Source organism: Parasteatoda tepidariorum, chromosome 1 (genome assembly GCF_982258835.1).
Source record: "Parasteatoda tepidariorum strain Cologne lab strain chromosome 1, Ptep-v5.0, whole genome shotgun sequence".
Classification (NCBI taxonomy): Eukaryota; Metazoa; Arthropoda; class Arachnida; order Araneae; family Theridiidae; genus Parasteatoda; species Parasteatoda tepidariorum.
Genome location: NC_141755.1, coordinates 50,459,122 through 50,480,685, shown reverse-complemented (window position 1 = coordinate 50,480,685; position 21,564 = coordinate 50,459,122). Strand labels below are relative to the sequence as shown.

General features: G+C 26.6%; 2 protein-coding genes across 2 annotated transcripts in view; one reads left to right on the top strand and one right to left on the bottom strand.

The window, feature by feature from the left end:
* The window catches only part of poe (E3 ubiquitin-protein ligase-like protein poe), an 80,354-nt gene extending 79,495 nt beyond the window's left edge, over window positions 1–859 (bottom strand). The window contains exon 1 of the mRNA XM_043052964.3: window positions 445–859. Coding sequence (XP_042908898.3) covers window positions 445–563 — 119 coding nt within the window. The 5' untranslated portion in view covers window positions 564–859. The remainder of the gene's footprint in view (window positions 1–444) is intronic.
* Window positions 828–21,228, top strand: Arp5 (Actin-related protein 5). The gene is made up of 19 exons (XM_016064400.5): window positions 828–1,079; window positions 2,251–2,352; window positions 2,543–2,631; window positions 2,721–2,825; window positions 2,994–3,105; window positions 3,743–3,841; window positions 5,954–6,144; window positions 7,339–7,455; window positions 8,438–8,539; window positions 9,303–9,383; window positions 10,119–10,235; window positions 12,068–12,160; window positions 12,923–13,019; window positions 13,501–13,544; window positions 14,514–14,593; window positions 15,787–15,855; window positions 17,975–18,092; window positions 19,087–19,198; window positions 20,944–21,228. The coding sequence occupies exons 1-19, from the start codon at window positions 1,067–1,069 to the stop codon at window positions 21,171–21,173; spliced, it is 1,971 nt and encodes a 656-aa protein (XP_015919886.1). The 5' UTR covers window positions 828–1,066; the 3' UTR covers window positions 21,174–21,228.
* Window positions 21,229–21,564: the final 336 nt, after the last annotated feature.

Below are 21,564 nucleotides of genomic sequence, written 5' to 3'. Positions count from 1 at the left end.
CAAGTGGTAACAGAGTATTTTCATGCAGAGATTTACAAAAATCAAGAGGATCATTTGAAAAGAACTTTACAAAACTGTACAGGACAATACAAATTAGAACAAAAAAAGTTAACAAAGACATTTATAAAACAAGTTGCTCAGTTATTTTTAACATGGATCATTAACGTTATTTGGTCTCCATAGATATTCCCTCGTTAATGAAATTGATAAAATAATGGGTAACGAATATAGTTAGTGTTCCAAGATTAAAACCTAAAACATATAGGATATATGCCAACCCTGACGTCATCTAACAAATGAGGTTTTATGAAGCTTATGAATATCCCTAGCAGAAGGATTGCGAGTTCATTAGAATTTCAAAACAATGAAAATTGAGTATTTACATAAGGTGAGTGTTTAAATAACTGATTCCAAAAAATTAAAACTAGAAAATCCGGTCACTACCTTCTCGTAACAGAACGGATCAGCTGTAGAACGTCATATTTATTAATGACATTCACGGAAGCAGTAAGAAGTAAAATTGAAGGATCCCTAAAGGCGAAGTCTATTTCTGTCGTCGCCATTACATTTCAAGAATCATAGAAATACAGCCAAAATTTAAATACTTTTAATATCTAACTATAAATAAACTTTTTCGGCTAACAACACATTCACATTACAAACAATAGAATGTTGCCATAAAGATTTCAAGAACTTATTCGCTCGTTCATCACGAGGAACATTGAAACTGAAACTAAAGAAAGATAGCAATTTTTTGGAAAAATTATGGCTTAAAAAATTATTTAATTCAATAATATAATTTGACAAAGAAGTTTATGAATTAAAACGTTGCTCTTGTGCGAAGTGTTCTTCTTACTACAACTATCACTATAAAAAGTTTTTAAACTAGTATTCCTTAAAAACCGATTGCTCTTTTTGAACTTATTGTAGGCTTTTTAAGTAACATTTTAAACGAATTTTGAATAAACTGAATAACTTTTTCCAATGGTATGCTGCATCTAGTTTGTTTGTTGCGTACAAGACTTTTGTTTGTTGATATTTTGAATACTATGAATTGCCGGAAAATATGACAGAAACTGGTAATTTATAAAACTATAAAATATATAAACTTTAGTTTTTTGAAATATTTTTCATATTTTAAAGTGTAATAAAGAGTTTTGAATTTTTTTTTAAAATTGGTCCTTTTTTTATTAAAGAATCATAGTTTAAAGTTAAGTAAGAATAATTTAGAAATATTAAAACAAGGCCACATTTTATTCATTTGCTATATTTTCTACATCACTTTAGAAGAAATGAAAAAAAATATAGTCTTATTTATTTTTCTTGTTTTATATCTCATATGCAGGCCTTTTTAAAAAAAATTAGATGTCCTCTGAAAAATGTTTTTATCCATCTATCTATCTATACACACAAATATATATATATGAAAATATATATATATGCATATATATATGCATGTTAATAGAATAAGTGTAGTTCTGCAAGCTACTCAATGACTTGCTCTTATAAAAGTATTATATAATTGGAATTTCATAAAACTTTCTTCAACAAAAAAAATAAATATATATATATCTGAAATTTTAATGTTATCTAGTTAAGCTGACCAGCGTCCTCATAAAACTAAAATAATTGAAAGTAAATTTTTATAAGCAGACATTTTAAAACTTGCAGTTTTACTTTTCCTACTTAAAAATCCCTCACAGAGATAGTCTAGCAGAAATAATTTTTTTCAGTAATTAGAAAGGTAAAAAGGTGAGTTTTCGAATGCTTTTTTTAGAAATTTTGCTACCAGTTTCTTAGTTTTTTGAGGAAGTAAGTCAACTTAAGCCAAAGTTGCTACTTATCTGAAAAAGATTAGAAACTGGTAATAAAAAAATTTTTTTTCCTTTCGAGAAGATGTACTCACTGAAACTGCCATTGCTTATTAATAAGTAAGTGATTTATTTTTTGTAATTGCAGTTAAAGTTTATTTTTAAGTTGTTTATTATTAAGTTGTAAATATCTCAAAACTTTTACTTTTTCTGAAAGTACTGAAGAATTAAAATTTTCTTATTACCAGTTCTTAATCTTTTCTTGATAAGTATCAGCCCTGCAAAGGACATGACTAGCAGTTTGCTTACTTCTGCTAAATGTATTTAAATTGCGGATTAATGATTATTAATTGCCAACTACAGTTGATTAATATTTCTGCAATTGAATAATAAATTATCCACATAACTGTATAATTTATTTGATTTTTTTTTTTTTCAGTAAAAATATATTCGTTACCAGCTCCTCAAGTAAAACCAGATCCATTCCTAGCTTATAGTGAAAATTTATCTAAAAGAAGAACTACCATCATAATTGATAATGGTAAGAATAAACTCCGTAAACCTGTCATTCTACTATATTCCTTTACAGTTATATATTTTTATATTAATATATGATATGATTTGAAATCATATGATTGAGATTTTATTTTTGTAAAAGTTGTATAAGTAATTTTTGATGCAAATGATATACTATGGTAATTTAAATGTACTAATACTGATTTTTTTTATAGGTTCTTACATGTGTAAGGCTGGTTGGGCAATTAATGAAAAGCCATCCTTTGTTTTTAGAAATGTCCTTGCTAAATTACGTGGAAAGAAGGTTAATGCTTCAATTCTTTAGATTTTTAAAATTAACAATATTTACTTTATGCAATTTTAGACTTAGTGTCTTCTTGTTTAATTTGGTAGGAAAGTGAAACTCAAGTAGGTAATGACATTAAGAATATTGAAGTTGTCAGATGGTTATTGAAAACCCAGTTTGATAAGAATGTTGTGACTCAATTTGATGCTCAAGTAAGAAGTATTATATAAATTACTTGTATATGATCAGTTAATATTTAATTTGTTTTATCTAAATTTTAATAAATAAAATATTGCAATTGTAAGCATTTAACAATATTATATTTTGAGAAATTGGTGAAAAAAAGTCTGATGACAAATTCATATTTTTTTAATTTTTAGGAAGTAATTTTTGATCATATCTTTAACCACTTGGGAATAAATACTGCTGGTGTAGTAGACCATCCTATCGTACTTACTGAAGCTGTCTGTAACCCAAATTACTCAAGGCAATGTAAAAATTATTTGTTATTTTGAAAAGATAATTTTAAGAATTGAAAATTAATGTTTAATTTAGATATCATTTTATTTAGTTTCTTTTATATAAAGTTATTAATGATGTTTATTTTTTATTCATGTTTTCTCTGAAGCAGTAAAAGGAAAAAATTTAATTGCTCAAAAATTTAAGTATCAAGCTTTTTTTTTTTTTTTTAATTACTTAGTGAAATATTTGAAAACATTTTGTTTCACTCTTGCATTGTAAATTAAAGCATAAAAATTCCTAGAAAATTTTTTTAATTTATGCTTTTTTTAAAAATTATGCTTATGCTTTTTTTTTTTAAATTATAGTAAAATAGCATAAATTAGTATTTGATCCATTTATGTTAATGAGACGAACAATGTGTTGACCTACTGAGAATTTTATAACAAAGAGTGGTTTAAGCAATTAGCCACATTCACTTATTAATTTATGTATATTTTTATATTAACTTACAAAACATAAACATTATAAGATTAATTCATATCAAATATTAAAAAATATTGCTAGAATAAATAAAAATAATTTCTAATTGATTTAATTAAAAATAAGTTGTTTTGATTATATTATTTGATTAAATGTTTGGAAAATTTACATTTTTGTTCATTTGCAGTGATGTCTGAACTTTTATTCGAGTGCTACAATGTGCCATCAGTTGCATATGGCATTGATTCTCTCTTCAGCTTTTATAACTACAGACCAAAAATAACTGGTAATTGTATAATTTTTTTAAGTTGTGATTTAAATTTAATTGAAAATTAATGCACAGGAAATTTTAATTTTTTTCTTTCTTATTGAATCTACTTATTTTGTTTGACTAAAATTTATTTTGTGGATATTTTTTGAACTTTATAAATGTTTATGTTTGTTATTTGATGCAGCAATTACTTAGAAAATACCTTCTTATTTTCATAATTTTCACAGTGATTTCACTACAGCAGTGTTTCCCAAACTTATGACTTTTAAGTACCCTTTCTAAATTTTTCGCAACGCTGAGTACCCCTAATAAAAAAATGAATGAATTTTTTACTATAAAAAATCACACAAAAAGTAAAAATCACACCTGGCTGTTGACACCACTAATTATTAACTGTTAACTCTGCAAAAAATATCCAATAGAAAAATACGTAATCGTAAATTTTCATGGCTAGCTATGTTTTTAAATAAAATTTTTTGTAATTTTCGTTTGTAGCAAGATATTTCGCATAAGAACGCGTACCCCTGCTAAACTGTTCCCGTACCCCTGGGGGTACGCGTACCACACTTTGGGAAACACTGCACTACAGCATGGGCGACTCACATACTTTTTCCTTTTCTCACTTTTAAAATTGTTAACACGAGAAATTCGGGCACTCTCTTAACCAATTTTAAAAATGCACAAATATCCTATATTTTTTGAAAAATTTTCAAATTCCGCTATTTTTTATTCTTTTCAACATTTATTCAGCTTATCTCATTTCTCTCTCTCTCGTCTTGTTCAGAACTGGCACCCCCTAAACCAAGGAACCCCTTTCAGAACACAATTGAGATCCTAACACATTTAATTTCATTATTTTATGCTTGAATTTAAGATGGAAAAATACCTAAGAAACCATCTTCCACTTCAAAACGAACAAGTAAAAATTAAGCAAATGTCAATAGAGACTTCACTTTATTTAAATAACTTATCTCTATTAGTTCAAAGTATGCTGAAATAATTTTTTTTTTAAATTAGGTAAATAAGTAACAGCCTGATGAAAAAATAGATGTAGAATATTTCCTTGTGATGATGAGGCAAAAATATTTAACGCATTAAAATAAAATGAGATATTACAAATATTTCTAATTGTATAAATAAGGAAATAAATTTTTTTAAAGCCTATTTGTGTTCTCTTATAATTTTTGGGTATAATTTTATAGATTATAATTTATATTACTTATAATTTTTTGATAACTTATAATTTTTAGATAATTTATAATTCACTTAATTTTAAGAAATCTCTCTATTTTTGGAAAAAGGATTTGAAATTCTCAATTTTTATTTCTGTGATGAAAGCCCTGATTTTATATTTTTTGGTTTATTACTATGTTATTCGTATAATCACTTTTGCAATGTCTTATAATTTATCTTGAAACACTCATAGCTGTGTTATATAACGTTTTTATTTTGCCTGTCTCCTATTTCTTACACTACACACTTTGATTTATAGATTTTTCCCTTATGATGTTTGATTATAATTCGTAAAATCTTTTAGTTGCTTATACTGTTCAAAAAATAACAATGTTTTTTACACTGTAGTGAAAAATTGAATGAGCCACAATAGCACAGTTATTAAGACATTGAAAAACTGGGCTTCTATCCCCATTTGAATCCCATCCTACTTCAAATTGATAGCTATCAGCTTGTTTAAGAAATAAAGGTGGCTGGTTCACAATGCCTCCTTAACCAATAACCTGGCTGTTGCAAAAGTGCTTTACCTTGAAGGTTAAAAGGAACAAAAACAGAAAGTTAAAAAGAAAAATACCTTTTACATAAAGGATTATCTAAACATTTTTAAGCGAAATTTTCTTACTCATTGTATCTTTGCACATATTTTTTAAATCCGTATTCATAATAAATCCTAGTTTTGAATTTTTTTTTAAAAATGTATTAATTTAATAATACCTCTGGCATTTTTTTTTCATTTATAATGTATTTTTAATCATAAATTTTGATTAATCTATAAAATGTATTTTTCATGTTAAAGTATATTAACCTTTTTACTAGTAATAAATTTTATACAATTTTGAAAACCTACTATTTAACTTTGAGGTTTTTTAATTATCTTTATCTGTTTCTTTCAAGGTGTATTTGGATTAATAATATCTCTTGGTCATCACACTTGCCATGTATTGCCTGTTATCCGTTCTAGGTTTGATGTTCGTAATGCTAAACGCATAAATGTTGGAACCTATAACATGACAAATTTTTTTCATCGCTTGCTACAGTTGAAATATTCTGCTCATGCATCAATGATCACTTTAAGCAGAGTTGAAGTAAGTAATATTCTATAATAATTATTATTTCCATTCAATTATTATTATTGGATTATTGAAAGGATTTATGCAGAATACTTTTTGTTTTAAATATATTTCATGCATAGAAAAAAACTGTTTCACATTTATTCTTTTAGTGAATTAGACATTTTTAACCTTTTCATTTCTAGGACATATATTTGGGTCTAGTTTTATAGCTCATATAATTTTGTAGGTTTCTTATTTTTAATCACTGCTTACTTTTATTTTATAAAACTATGAAAAACATTTCTAATCAGAACAGCATTTCAACAGCCATGAATTGAGTCTTAAGTCTAAAAAAATTAATTTATAGAACTTCATATCATCTTTCAAAAAAGGTTCTTTTTTTACTATGATTTTGGAATAAAACTGTATCGGAAGCTTTAAAAAAGAAAATTAAGTTTGTTTTTAAATTAAATTTATATTACTATGAAAACTAATGCTGATCTAAATAGATACAAAAAAAAGAGGCATAGAAGAAAAACTTTCTGTGTATGACAAAAATTAATGTTATTTATGGCAACAGCTACTAGCTTTGAAATAAATTCTATTGGCAACAACAGAAACAAAAATAATTTTTGTTTATTATTCACGAATTATTCATTTTGTTTATTAATTATTCATGAATTAAAAATAACAATAAACATATGAAAACATAATGGCCCTCAGTCGCCATAATTGATGAATTGTTTAAAAATATGCTATTAGAAAAAAGACTAGCTTTATTGACCAGTTCCTCTGCATATTAAAAATAATCATAAACGTATGAAAACATAATGGCCCTCAGTCACCATAATTGATAAATCGTTTAAAAATATGCTATTAGAGGACAAACTAGCTTTATTGACCAGTTCATCTGCATATTACTCTCCTTTGTAATTATTTAATTTAGTTATTGATCAAGTTGCCCTCTAGCAGTTAGCCAATCTTTTATAAATGTTAACTTTTGCGTTTGTAAAATCTGAAAATGCATCATCAAGTATTTGCTATTATTTTTCCTATTCATCAAATCAATGTAAAAAATTAGTCCATCTGAATCAAATTTTAATTTATTTGCATTATTTAATTTATTTGTTAATCTTTGTATGTGTGTAGTGTTGTATTATCTGTGTTGCAATATCTGACAAATTATTAATCCTCATTTCTAATAAATTCTTTAAAATTCATATTTAGAATTTAATTTTGGAACATATGCAATTCAGCCCTAACTTCACAGATGATGTACGATTGTGGGAGAAGGAGGATTATGCTAAACATAATACACATGTTATTCAATTGCCATATGCATCTGTAAGCTTGCATTTTTCTTTAACATTTAGAAAGTAGCTTAAATAATTCTAAAAACAATTTTCCTTTTTTTTTTAATTTTATTGTTTAAAACCTGATTTTATATTATATTTATTAAAAATATCTTTCATCTAGTATAATTCTTTCAGATAGTTAAATGATAGTTCATATTTTATTACTTATCACTCGCTAAATATAGTTTTAATTATTATAATTTTTAGAAATTTGAACTTTTCTGAGTATTAAACAATTAATTAAATGGGAGATTTTTTGTATATTTTATTTAAACTCTCAAATATGTAAATTGATTAAGATGGAATTTTAATATTAATTTATAATGGATTTTCAGCAGGATTGTTACTTACCCAGAAAAGAGAAAAACTGATTAATTTCTTTTGTCTTTCAGAAGTAAATTATTCATGACTACCATTTTGTATTGATTGATTAAAAGAAATATGTGTACTTGAGAAATTTCTTACAAGTAAATACATCCTTAGAACTGTTAATAATATGTGAAATTCATAGACTCTTAAAAAGGAGCAAGAAATGAAATAATTTTACTAACAGTTTTCTCTTTTCTGGATAAATTAGGGTCCTGTTTTAGATACATCTGTTTGTTTTATAAGCTTAACAGTTGTTAACACCTGTGAGCTTGAAACTTTTTATAATGTATTTACGTTTTAGAAATTGAATTAAATTATTTTAAGGAAAATTTCCTTTTTACTATTTAGCTTATATAATATAACATAAACTCTTTTGTGTTTCTAATTATACTTTTAAATAATTATAATATAAATTTTTTTGAAAGTTATATAATAGGGTAAAACATTTCCCCTCTTCTATCCTTTAAACATTTGATTTAACTATTATATTATATTTTTGTTTCTGTTATCAGATTTTTGGATGTATTATAGTAAATGTCATATGACTGCTTGATTTTCGAGTTTAAAAGTTCATTGATTTTTCGCCTAATTATTCTTATCAGTTGCCAGGCTCCTCAGTAAATTCTGCTAGTGGAAAAATGGAGAAATGTGAAACACTTTTGAAACGAGTGCAATTGGCTCGACAAAAACAACGAGCTGAAAAAGTAAATATTTTTTTAACCTTTGTGCATAATATTATTTGTAAACATCCTTTAATATAAAATATTTAAATTGTTTGTTTGATCTCATTTTACAGTCTGATGTATTTGGAGGTTGTTTTTAAATAACAAATAGCTAAGCAAACATTGTGTAATTTTGTTTAATTACCTTTTACCTTTTTTAACTTAATTTGTGTTGTTTTTTGAAATCCTTATAAAAGATTTGTTCCTTGTTCATCAATCTAATAAACTTAGCTTGTTTGTTCAAATGAGACAAAAACTGATTTGTTTGTTGATTTTGTCTTAAAAAAATAAATTGCATTTAAATAAGTGCATGTTTTTTTTTTTTTTTTTAAATTTATAACACTGTTTTTTCTTAGCTTAAATTTTAATTTTGTAACTTTCAAATTTCAGTTAGTTATTAAAACAAAATTGAATCGTTAGAGTTTAAGTTTAAGCTTTTCCTAATTTTGACTGAGTGTTTAACTTTAAAAACAAACTTTTTTTTTGTCCTTTAGTTTGGCTTCTTTCCTGCATTTTAATAATCTTAAAACATTAATTTTAAATAAAATGAGACTCATTGATTGACTTTTTGAATACCAAGCTCATTTTGCAGCAATAGTTTGTAAGTTGTCCAAAGCTTTAATACTAATTTTGATATATTTCTTACAAAAAATAATAAAGACATGTTTTTTCTCTCCATACTTTAATATTAGTGACAAACATATTTTGTTGAACTGATTTTTTTAAACAAATTGCATCTCTATAGATTGCATGTGATGAGGAAAGATTACAGGAGTATCTTACTGTTCAAGAATTACTTGAAGAAGGAGATGAAACTGCTCTTGTAGTAAGTAATACTTCTGCATGTAATGATAATTAAAATTTTGTTTAAATTTTGTGTTTTTCAAAATTATCTTTTGATTCTCACCTAAATGAAACTAAAAATTTCTCTTTTTTTATTCCAAATTTGTAGTTGAATGTTTTATATTTATTTAATGGAAGACCTAAGTGGATGATGCTTCTAAGTGGCATTTTAATGAATTTAAGTAAATTACTTAGAAAATTGACAATAAGAAATGAATTGGGGTGAAGATTAAGCCTAAAGATTTAGTTTTATTTATCCCTGAGGTTTCAACTTGTAAAATTTATAAATCCTTAAGATTGATTTAAACTGTTTGTGCTATAGCTCTGACAATCCAAAAACATTTACACATTTTAATTTGCTGAAATAAGATAATTTTTTCTAAGCATACTTGTGTACTGCTTGATATGAAATTAACTGTAAGCTTACTTTCACTCCCAAACATTTAAACACTTTCTGCTAAAGCTTTTATTTACTTAAATCTCCAAAACTCATTGACTTAGCAAAATAAACCAATGTTGTGTAGTTAAATGTGATTCAAATAAGATCTTTTTCTGAAAAATATCAAATTTTGTCAAATAAGTTATTTAAAACCTCCTTCCTCTGAGCTCTTCAAACTCAAAGCTATCACAAACTTAACATTGATGTAGCTATTGAATTCTTAAAAGAAAAGAAAAAGTTTGTGTTCATGTACTTAATTTTTAAATTTTTGTTCCACAGGCATTACAAGAATTGGGATACAACTCAGCTACTGAACTTCAAGCTGGTATCAAAAAATTGAACTGCAACATCAGAAATCTGAAAAATCTAATGGCCACACATCAGGAAGATAATCAAGTGAATAGTTTAATTTTTTAAATACGTTTTTACTGCTTTATTCTTTTGAAGAATTCTTTGGAGCTTTCTTAAATACAGTTTTCTCATACAGTGTGTCCGTGATTGTGTGCCATAACTAAATGCAAAGAACACCAATGAGAACCAAACATACAATTCCCAATTTTCAAAAATTTAGTAATAGCCCATATTGAAAGTAATCCACAAGCAAAGGAGAGTAGAAAATAAAAGAATTAAGATGAACTGACAGTTTTATGCCTTATTGCAATTCATTATGCTTTTGCAATTCATTCTTCATTATGCAGTCAGGTGAAAAGCTAAGTTGCCTGGGAAGACTTTAGTTAGCCTCTTCCCTAACTTTATGAACTTTTGAAGGCTTTTAATAATCAAAAAGTTTGAGAAATCTATTTATTGCCATTTGCAATTGCCCACTTTAGATTTTCAATCAGGACAATGCCTCCCTTTACATTGCAAAATCTTCACATTGCCCGCCTTTTTACCTGACCTATATTCCCAGGAATAAGTAGAGGCTCAGTAAGACTGTTCAAGCCAAAAAATAGCACTTTCAGTTTATAGCAGAATTGAAGGCCTGCATCATTGAAACCTGGGCTGATAGTATCATTCGGAATGTGGGTTTCCCTGACCCTATAAAAAAGAAACTAATTTACCTGAAGCAGGAACCCATTTTATAAATGAAGAGGCATAGCCACTTCTATGATTTAAAATTTTCACTTAATATTTATGTAATTAAATTTACAATTTACGAAAATAGGTAATTTTTTGTGTCTAAATTCTTAAAAATAAAAACGTCTATTTTAAGCGATGTTTAACATTTCCATACTGAAAACTTCGACCAAACTCATCAACTCTTACTCACCCCCCCCCCCCTGCAAAGGAAATATATGTCCCTATTGCTGAGTGACGGGAAAGTTCTTGAATTCAAATGTCACATGGAACAGAATGAAAAAAAACAGTAATACAGAATAATAATAATAAAATACCATTAAATAAGAGATAGTAATTTACAGGTAATTAATTTCTTTCATTAAGCTCATTTTACAATTGAAAACAATTCGAATCATGAAGTTGAAAATGCAAATTCGAAGAATTCTTGATTATTCAGACCCGATTAATATATATATATATACGGGGTAGAGAGCCCCCTTCCATTCTTGAGATACTTCCGCTGTCACTGACCTGGAGAGATTTATTGCAAAAGATACAACAATATTTCAGCTATCTCTGAACATATAAACCACTGGATACTGTTGGATACATTTTTGTACTCCAGTATCATGGAAATCTGCTATCTGCACATCTTCATCTGTCAAAAAGTAATGCCTATAAACAAAAAAAAATTCAGTTGCAAGAGCAGATGGAGAAGGGGCAGTTTCAGGAGCGAGGGCATGTTTGTTGCTTAGTAACAACTGTGAATTCCCCAAAAAAAATAATGGGCTATGGTTTTCCTCACATATTAACTTGCATTTCCAATAATGCATTGTTTCATAAATTCAACCTAATTTTGCCTTTAAGTGAACACTTTTTAAGGTTATGTTGTTTGTTGTGATCGTAAATTTTATCCAAGTGATATGAGCAAAATAAATAATACATATATTTCAAAGCTTCTTTTATAAAGTATTGAAATTTGGTTTCCTAATATTTAAAAATATCCACACACAAAAAAAAAGCACCAAAGCTATACTTTTTTGATACTATATCAGAACAATTTTGTTGATCATTTCTAATTAGTACTGATTTCTGAATTTGAATTTTATAATATCCCTTGAAAATAACATATTTATTCTACAAAGATTTACTGAAATATTTTTCTCCAGGATTCACCATTTAAGAATTGGTGTGAAATGTTGAATATAAATAATTTTTCCGATGCCGAGTCATGGATAAGTGAACTTAAATTGAAAAGAAAGGTAAGCATATTAACTTACTGCATTATCTTGCACCTTTTCAGATATGGGATTTGCAAGAAAAAAAATCTTTGCATGTGAAAGTGGGACACATATACTCTACTTATATAACAACCGTTATAATATTTTTTTTTCATGTAACTTGTTTGAAGAATAAAAAGGAATTTTTAGAACAATTAAAATTTTTATATTATGCAAACACAATTTTCGTATTTCGATTGCGGTTACTGACAATCCTTATTGGCTAGCATTGAATTGAACTTACTGAATAGCTTGTACATCGTGATATTTAATGTATTGTAAATATTGCAAAAATTTGATATGTTGCAAAATTTATAATTTGAAAAATGAACTGTGGGATCATCCACATAGTACCAAAGTAAATGAAATTCTACCCGGTATATTGTTTATAAAGTTTTGCGAATCATGAATTTTTATAAGTTTGAATTTTGATACATATTCTTATTGCTATTTTTAGAAAATGAAATCAAAACTTGTATGATGGAGATAACTTGTTTCAAATATTTTAATTGTTCTATTTATTTAGTTTATTTAAAATTATTTTAATCCGATTTACGATTCAATTTACAATTCTTTTTTTTTCCTTTTTTTTTTACTGTGTAAATGTTTTATGTCTAATATCGCATAGTGTGCTAATCTTCCATTGTACTATTTCATATAAAAATTATTCAATCAATGAACTTTAGAATATCTGGCATTATGACTTCTGTGTCTGTTTCATTGCAACTATTTTATGTCATACAGGAAGTATTTGAAGCTCACCAAAAACTGCAATCAGACAGGTTGAAAAGTACTCATATTGGTGGTTTTAGTTCAACAACTTCAAATGATTTATTTGGTGGTAAATATATTCATTATACACTCTCAATTACCTATACTTTTATACACCCGTTTACGCCTTTATACTGGATCTATGTTTTATGCTAGTTGTTCTAAGGTTTCCAATCCAACATGGTTAAGCATCCTTGTGCAAATATACCTTTTTTTGTGTTGTGATATGCATTTTCTCTTTAATAAAATGTTCCAGTTATTCTACTTTAATATAGTGCCATTATATTTGGTGTTATGCAGAAATTACTTTACTTTTATTGCCTCTAATGTATAAAATTTTTATAATAAAGACTAGCAAAAATTTGGTTAAAATCAAAGGCTTTTATTTGGCTTTAGAAATGTATTGCTTGTAGAAAAGTATTCATGAGTTAATCTTGATAGAAAGAAAATAAAAACTCGAGTATCCTTTAATAAGAACTGCTTGACTTAATATTTTATTTCTTTTTGTAATAACTTCAGTGCATTTTACGGATTACAAATTATTTTTTCAGGTATATTTGCTAACCCTCTAGAAGTGAAATCATTACAGCAATATGTAAGTAAAATGAGAACTTGTGTCTTTTCCTCCAGTAATTTCTAGTTGAGTTGTTTTTTGTTTGAAAACCATAAATAAATTAAAACATAATTTGTAGTTGTAAGTTCAATTTTAAAACTAAAAACTGTAGATAGCTTTTTCTGTGTGGCAAATTTTCACCAAAAATTTTTTATACAAAAATATTATTTTTCTGATTAATAATTGAAGGGTATGCAATCAAAGATTTCTTTAATAGATTTGAGAGTGATAATTCTTCTTGCATTGTAATTCTCAGAATTATCAAGTTCTATAATTTAATTAGACAATACTTAATGAAAATTCTGTAATTATTTCTTCTCTTTACATTTTATTTAATATTAACTATATTATTCCTTGATATAGTTATTTTAAACTCTTAATTATTTGATAATTCTCAGTATGATCAAGTTCTATAAATTAATAATGCAATACTTAAGAAAAATTCCATAATTCTTCCTTCATTTTATTTTATATACTAACTGTGTCATTTATTAACAAAGTTATTTTAAACTCTTATATACTTGTTAATTTTCATAGTAATTCTCAAAATTATCAAGTGCTATAAATTAATTATGCCTTATTTAATAAAAATGTTGTAATTCTTCCTTCATTTTATTTTATATTAACTGTATCATTCTTGACTTGAATCAGTTATTTTAAATGATAAAACTTAAGTTTATATTTCTTAATAAAAAAAAGTTTTAGAAAAAAGACTGCCTTGATGCTCCATATAAATAATGCAGCAATATTTGAGTTCAATGATAACTAAATTCTATGTTTTGTTTGTATTATTTTAACTTAACTTAAATAACTTATTCATTTTTCGATTCCCTATTGAAGTTGATATTTTTGACTACCATATCTAATCATTAATGCCTGTGAAGGTTGCCAGATATACTTCTATATTATTTTAAAAGATAAAAAAATAATATTTTTCATTATGATTAATAGACTATGGAGTTGGAAGAAAAGAAAGAGCAACTTAAAATATTAGATGAAATCATTGCTGAATACAATCGTGAGTTTTCAAAGTAAGTATAATAGAAATAGAATAAACTATTTTGACAAAATGTTTTAAAAGTTTTTCTTTCTCCCGCTATTAAAAAGGTAGCCAATCTTATATTTTTCGCAAACATTATTAGACTAATAATCTTATTTCTTGCAAGTGTCTCAATAATTTTACTAGTGTATGTGCCTTTTTCAGAATCTGTTGATAACAAATAGCTTAAATATTCCCCAATGGAATGAGAGCGATATTAATTAAATATTATATAGACTTTTGTGAATATTGTATGTAATTTTTGTTAATTTGATTTATAAATTAAGGGAAATTTGTAATTTTACTTTAGAATAAGTAAATTATTGTGATATTTTAACATTCTCTCTGAAAAAATTTTGCTTTTTAGTTTTCTTTTACTTTATATTAATTACTTCTTTATTTTTGAATAAATCTTCAATGTATAATAAGGTATAATATATATATATCGTATACGTATTATAACGTAATTTTCTGGTAACCCTAATTCATTGTGTTTTCTTTCCCTTCGAAAATGTGCTATGGTTAATCCAAATTAACTTTCTTTTTAGAATGCACTGAACATTGTTTCATTTGCTAGCTATAATAAACAACTTTTCTTTTTCTTATTTTTAAGTTATTACCAATTTTTAAAAATATTCTTAAATGTCCGATTTTGTTAATCATTTTGAAACAAACTGTTGGTTTGCCCCGAAGACAATAGACATATAACATGAATGTTCCAATGAATACTTTGCATGATAAATGTTTTCCTACTTCAAAAATCATTGCTAAAAAAATGAAGTTTATCTATTATATTATACTCAGTAGCTAGGATAAAAATTCATAAAAAAATTTCTTTATTTTAAGCAACTCTTTAACTTTAGAAATCATTAATTTGCACTCTCATTACAGTATGAAAAAAAAATTTCTATTACTTTGAAAGAAGTTTAGAAACACGTATGAAAATATACACTTATAGAAATTTTATTTTATTCAGTTTATATTGCTAGAACTGAGATTTTATATCTTTAAAGGGAGGCTGTGATCTCTGTACATTATTTCATTATATAATACTGTGGTGAAAGCAGTTTCGTAATGCAAAGGAAAATATAGGTCATACTGAGATTTTCTATGTGCAACCATGTCAGATTGTGAAATATTTTTTTTAGTTTGTTTGAAAATAATGTTCTTTTTTTTTCTTTACAGGTCTGAATCAAATTTTTCTTTTAATCTGGCAGAATATTATCAGCTACATATAGGATTAGATAGAATAAGGTAGTATGATGTCCATAGTTTTTAATGTTACAAATAGTGTGTTGAAATGTTTTCACTGAATAATTTCAGATTGTATTTAATCAGCAAAACTGTATATATTCTGTGTTCCACTGTCGTTTGTATAAAACTGTTAAATTATTAACTCACTCAAAGAGTGAACTCACCTTAAAATCTTTTTAAATTTTAATGATAACCTTCAACTCTTATATTTGTAATAAATTTCATTATAAATTGGAAATTCCTAAACTTACAATTTACATGCACATTTATGTTATTAATCTCTTTATGGATTCACTCAAAGTAATTCATGAACAGTTTGTTTTAGTTGGCCCAATTTTAAATTATTAACAAAATTAACAATAGCACACAGATTACCCAACCATGGCCAAGCACTTGGCCCCATTTTTCACGGGCTCTCTCTGTTTTAATTTCCTTTGTAGGAATATCACATTTTTTTACCCTAGTCAGATAATGTGGACAGTGTCTGGATTGGTTCCCCTCTCACCGTCCATACCACAACCAACTAGGATACTTTCAGACACATTTAATGTACACTTTGCTGCTCATACATACCAGTTGTTAGTCAGCAACTAGGATTGAACTCATGACCTCTAGCTCTTCATTAACGTTTACTCCACTGGAGCATAAACATCAGCAGCATGAGATAAAATTTTTCTAACATTAGTCTTAGATTCCTCCTACCGTCTTAAATTAATAATCGTTTTTAATGCTTTAGATCAGTGTTTCCCAAAGTGTGGTACGTGTACCCCCAGGGGTACGGGAACAGTTTAGCGGGACTACGCGTTCGTATGCAAAATATCTTGTAACAAACGAAATTTTCAAAAAATTTAATTAAAAACAAATCTAGCCAGGAAAATTTACGATTACGTATTTTGCTATTGGCTATTTTATACAGAGTTAACAGTTAATAATTAGTGGTGTCAACAGCCAGTTGTGATTTTTAACTTTTGTGCAGTTTTTTTAGTAAAAAATGCATTGATTTTGTTGTTAGTGGTACACAGCATTAGGAAAAATTTAGAAAGGGTACACAAAAGTCATAAGTTTGGGAAACACTGCTTTAGATAGAGCACATCTTGAATCAGTTATGTTCTTATCTGCAATTTCTTCATGCTTATCATAGGAAATATCCCATTTTTGAATCAATTTTAGTACAATGTTGTCTTCGATTGTTGTTTCACCACAATTTGTGTTTCCATTATCAATCTGAATTTGTTCTTCATAATCGATTCTAGGAAAAACTTCCTGCATTCATTCTGATAAAAGTTGATAGATATGATTCGTGATTCATCTGAAACCTGGGTATCTTCAAGATCAGGAATATATTTGAAGATAAATGTTTCTTTACAGAAGGAGCAGTTACACTGCAAACAATTTATTTTCATGCTTTTCTAAGCAGTTTACTAGTATCCTACAAATTAATGGTTTTTTTCCCTGTTTATAAGAAATTAAAATAGAGTTGTTGATGATTGAATCGGGAAAAGATTTCTAAAAACTTAAAAAGATAAAAAATTTGATTTTTACTACATCAAATTTTCGAAATATCCCAAAACTTGGGCAAACATTCAAATTATAGATAACATTTTAACATTAGTATCAATAGGAAATTCAAGTAAAATTAACATGACTTTGAATTTTTTTTTTTATTTCTTGTTATCCATGTTCAGATTAAAAAGAGTAAACTTTTTTTTTACTGCACTCATGTGCAAAATTCAAAGCATGTAGTAATTACTATAGGTAGTACCTAAGAGCTACTGAGTTAATATATGATTCCTTTCATTTTAGTTGTGATAAAAGTCCAAAATTTCATAAAAAATTTCAATTATGAATCCCCTAAAATAAAAGAAAAACCAAGTACTACTTCAAATTATAGAATTTATACGGAGTCAATTATACCCAATGTTGTAAATCAGGTATTACGTTATTTTTTAAAAAAAATTTTTTTAGTAATTTAAAATTGAAGTTATAATTAAAATAATTTTATGAAATATGTAACACATTTTAGCACAACACATTCATGTTCATTTTGTATGTTTTTAAATTTAACCTATAATAAAAGTTTAAAATTAACCTATGATAACAAATTTCTATCCTTTTGCAGAGTTCCAGAGATTATTTTTCAACCAACAATGATTGGTGTTGAACAAGCAGGAATTGCTGAAACTATTGAAATGGTACTAGCACGCTACAATCCAGCTGATCAACAAAAGCTAGCTGAGGTAAAATAATTTTAGAAAAATTATGAAAAGTTCTTTAAATTATTTAATTATGGTAAATAATGTTAATCTACCAAATGTTTAATCATGGTCATTTCAAGTTAAGTGAATAACAAAATTAAGTAAGAAAAAGTATAGCCTAGATTTAAAATTATTTAGACATTACTTTTTAAAAAAAAATTAATTGCTAAAATTAAAAATCCACTACTTTTCACTGTGTTTTACTACTTTTTTGAAAAATTTCAAAATTTGTACTAAGATTGTTTCCTTGCTAATGATTTTATCTGTAAAAAAAAGAATAGCAATAAAAAAATGACCTGTAGAAGAAACTTGAAAAATTTAATTGCAATGATGGATGAATTAAAACAAGTTTTTGAAGAATTAAACTTTCGTTATATGAAATAAAATCTGAGAAAAAAAATAATTGATGGTAATTTATTACTTAAAATTTTTTTTATGTTAAAAATTGTACTTTTGCTGCAATATTTTTACAAAAGTTCTGGTAAAAGTATTACAATAAAAATACACAATGTCCTCAAAGTATATTTAAAAATTTAACCCTATGCTGTTTAAGTTTCTCATTAAAATCTATGTTTTTTCAACAAAAAAATTTCAGCTCAAATTGTAAAATGTGATTTACCCTATCCATAAAATATCTAGCATGAAAAATCAAAATGTGCTTATTTATTTTTGAAAAAAAATTAAGAATAAAAGGAAGCTTATCCGGCTCTGCATATGAATGTGTCATTTTACATAAACTTACAAAATTTCAACAAAATGTTTTTTTTATTTACAAAATGTCATCCAATTTATAAAGTTTTTAAGCATTGGGTATTTGAATATTTTCAATCAACAATAACTTTTTGTTATCTGCATAACTATAAATCAATAGTAAAGTGTCTAGATTATAGATGTCTCTACTTTTGCTCTTAAATTGAATTGCTACTCTTTTCTTAATTTTATGTAAGAAATTCAATATAATGTATTTTATTTTCAGAATGTTTTCATAACTGGAGGGTGTGCAAACTTACCATTAATTAAAGAAAGAGTGGAAGCAGAATTACTATCTATAAGGCCATTCAAGTCTAACTTCACTGTACAACTTGCTGGTTAGTCCTTTTATAGGTCCATTAATATTAAAAGGCTTAATCATAAGAAATGAAAAGGCTAGTTAGTCCTTTTTATTTTTTAGTTTTCCTCTGCTTTGAAGACAGCAAAATTAATAACGACTTTATCTCAAAATTACATGGGAAAAAAGGGAAGAAGGCTTACCGAAGGAATAAAATACCACATAGAAACATGGGGTCACATACACTAATTGGTGCATATGCAAATTATTCGTAAAATTATTCTGCATCATTTTATTTCTACTACATTTCCACACTTTTCACATCTACCTACGATAGGAAATCTCGAATTTTTCACCACACTGTTAGGGCAAATACATCCTGTATGTTTGTGAAGGAGTCACATTATATTGTTATAATGCTTGTCTCTGGGCGTGTGATGAAAGTCATTTAGCATCTATTGTAACAGTAAAATTGGTCATAAATGTGTAACATTTGTGGAACTATGAAAATAAAATAATGTAGAATGACTTTTAAGAAATATTCTTATATTTTATGCAAAAATTGTAACCTCTTCTTGCAGATGAAGATGGCCTTTCCCATGTTCCTATGTTTTTGCTTCTTTTTGTCTTTTCCCTTTTCCATATTATTTTTTAGAAAAAATTGAAGAACTAAGGGCAATGTATAAAATAAGTCACATTTTTGGAAGAGTGTTTTTGTTGTAAAGCGCCATGGATCAAGTATCTTCTGTTATCTGACGAAAATTCTGGAAACTTGTAAAGTATCTTTCTGGAAACAATAGTAGGGTACAGTTTTATGTAAAATTGTCACTTTTGGATAAAGTTTATGTTAATTTATTGAACTTAAGTTAGTTACCTAAGTTAAGTTACCTAAGAACTTAACTTGTTTGTTAAATTTACCTTTGTAGACTTAATTCATGTAATCTTACATTTTAAAATTAAAAATTAGTTAAGTGCATATTACAAATGCATCAATTTGCCCCCATTCATTTTGAACTCTTTAAAATGTGTCATTAAAATTATTGTATTTTTTTGTAGGATTAAATGAACCCCTTATTTAGCTTCAAAATAATAGATTTTACACTTATTGATTGTATAAGTCGAATGTTGGATTCAGACTTGTTGAAAAGCAAATTTGTAACCAATTATAGTACTTGGTTAATCAAAGATATGCAAAACATAGTTTTTGAATACAGCCTTTTAATTATATAATATGATTTAAATCCGCCAGATGAGATTGTAAACATAGTGTCTGAAACTTACGCTGATCAATGGTTTTAGATTTCTCAAATCATTAGTACCAACTCGAAAAACACACAGTTATAGTGTAAAACGTTTTATTTTATTATAAGTTCTGATTCTGTCATAATCGTGTTTTTTTTCCTTGAGTTTATATTCATCGTATAGATTTGTGTTTTTATTTATCTATAATAAATTTCTGAAACTGAGCCTCATATAAGTTTCTAAAAAAATAATCATGTTAAAATGAATGGCCAGTGCATAAGTTGATTCCTTACCTTTTTTGTAATTTAGGAGCTCAAAAAATATGGTATATAATATGTGGCTATACATATACATATATTACTATGTAATGGAGAAAGATTCTATGTGCATTTGACTATATACAGTTGTCTAGTATACTTAGAAAACTTTTCTTTTGACAACTCTATTTTACTCTCAAAAATGTTACTTAGAACCTTCATCCACTAAGCTCTTCATTTGTTTTCTTTTGAATTTATATTGTTTTGTTTAATTTTCTTCTTTTAGATGATGTAATGCTAGATGCTTGGAAAGGGGCTAAGAAATGGGCCACAAGTAATGACAATTTAAAGAAGTTTTCTATCACACGTCAAGAATATGAGGAAAAAGGTGGTGATTATCTTAAAGAACACACATGTTCCAATCACTATGTCAATTTACCACCTTTAGTTCGTAAAGGGCTCGTCAACCCACCCACTCCTGTACCTCCTCCTAAATCAGAACAAAAAGTTTCTTGATGAACTTTAACTGTAAATTTTGTAAATATGTGTAAAATAAAGATCTTTTATGTAATCATCTGTTTCACAACATTTTAATTAAGTCATATATTTTCTTTGACTGTGCAATGGGATATAGTGTATCCATGTTTCATAACCGCTTAACTTTGCTAAATACAGAGAATCAAAGTTATTATGCTAAGTGATATTATTGCTGAATGCTGAATCCAGCCACTATAAAATCATCATGTGCTTAGTACCTAGAGTCTTTTGCATCGTCACTTTTTTAAGCGATATTACGATAGATTAAGTAACTTCAAATCGTTCATTTTAACTGTTCCATTTTCATATAATAAATACAAAAAAAAAATTTTGGAGCACTTTGAATTTTTATTTATGTATATGATTTGAA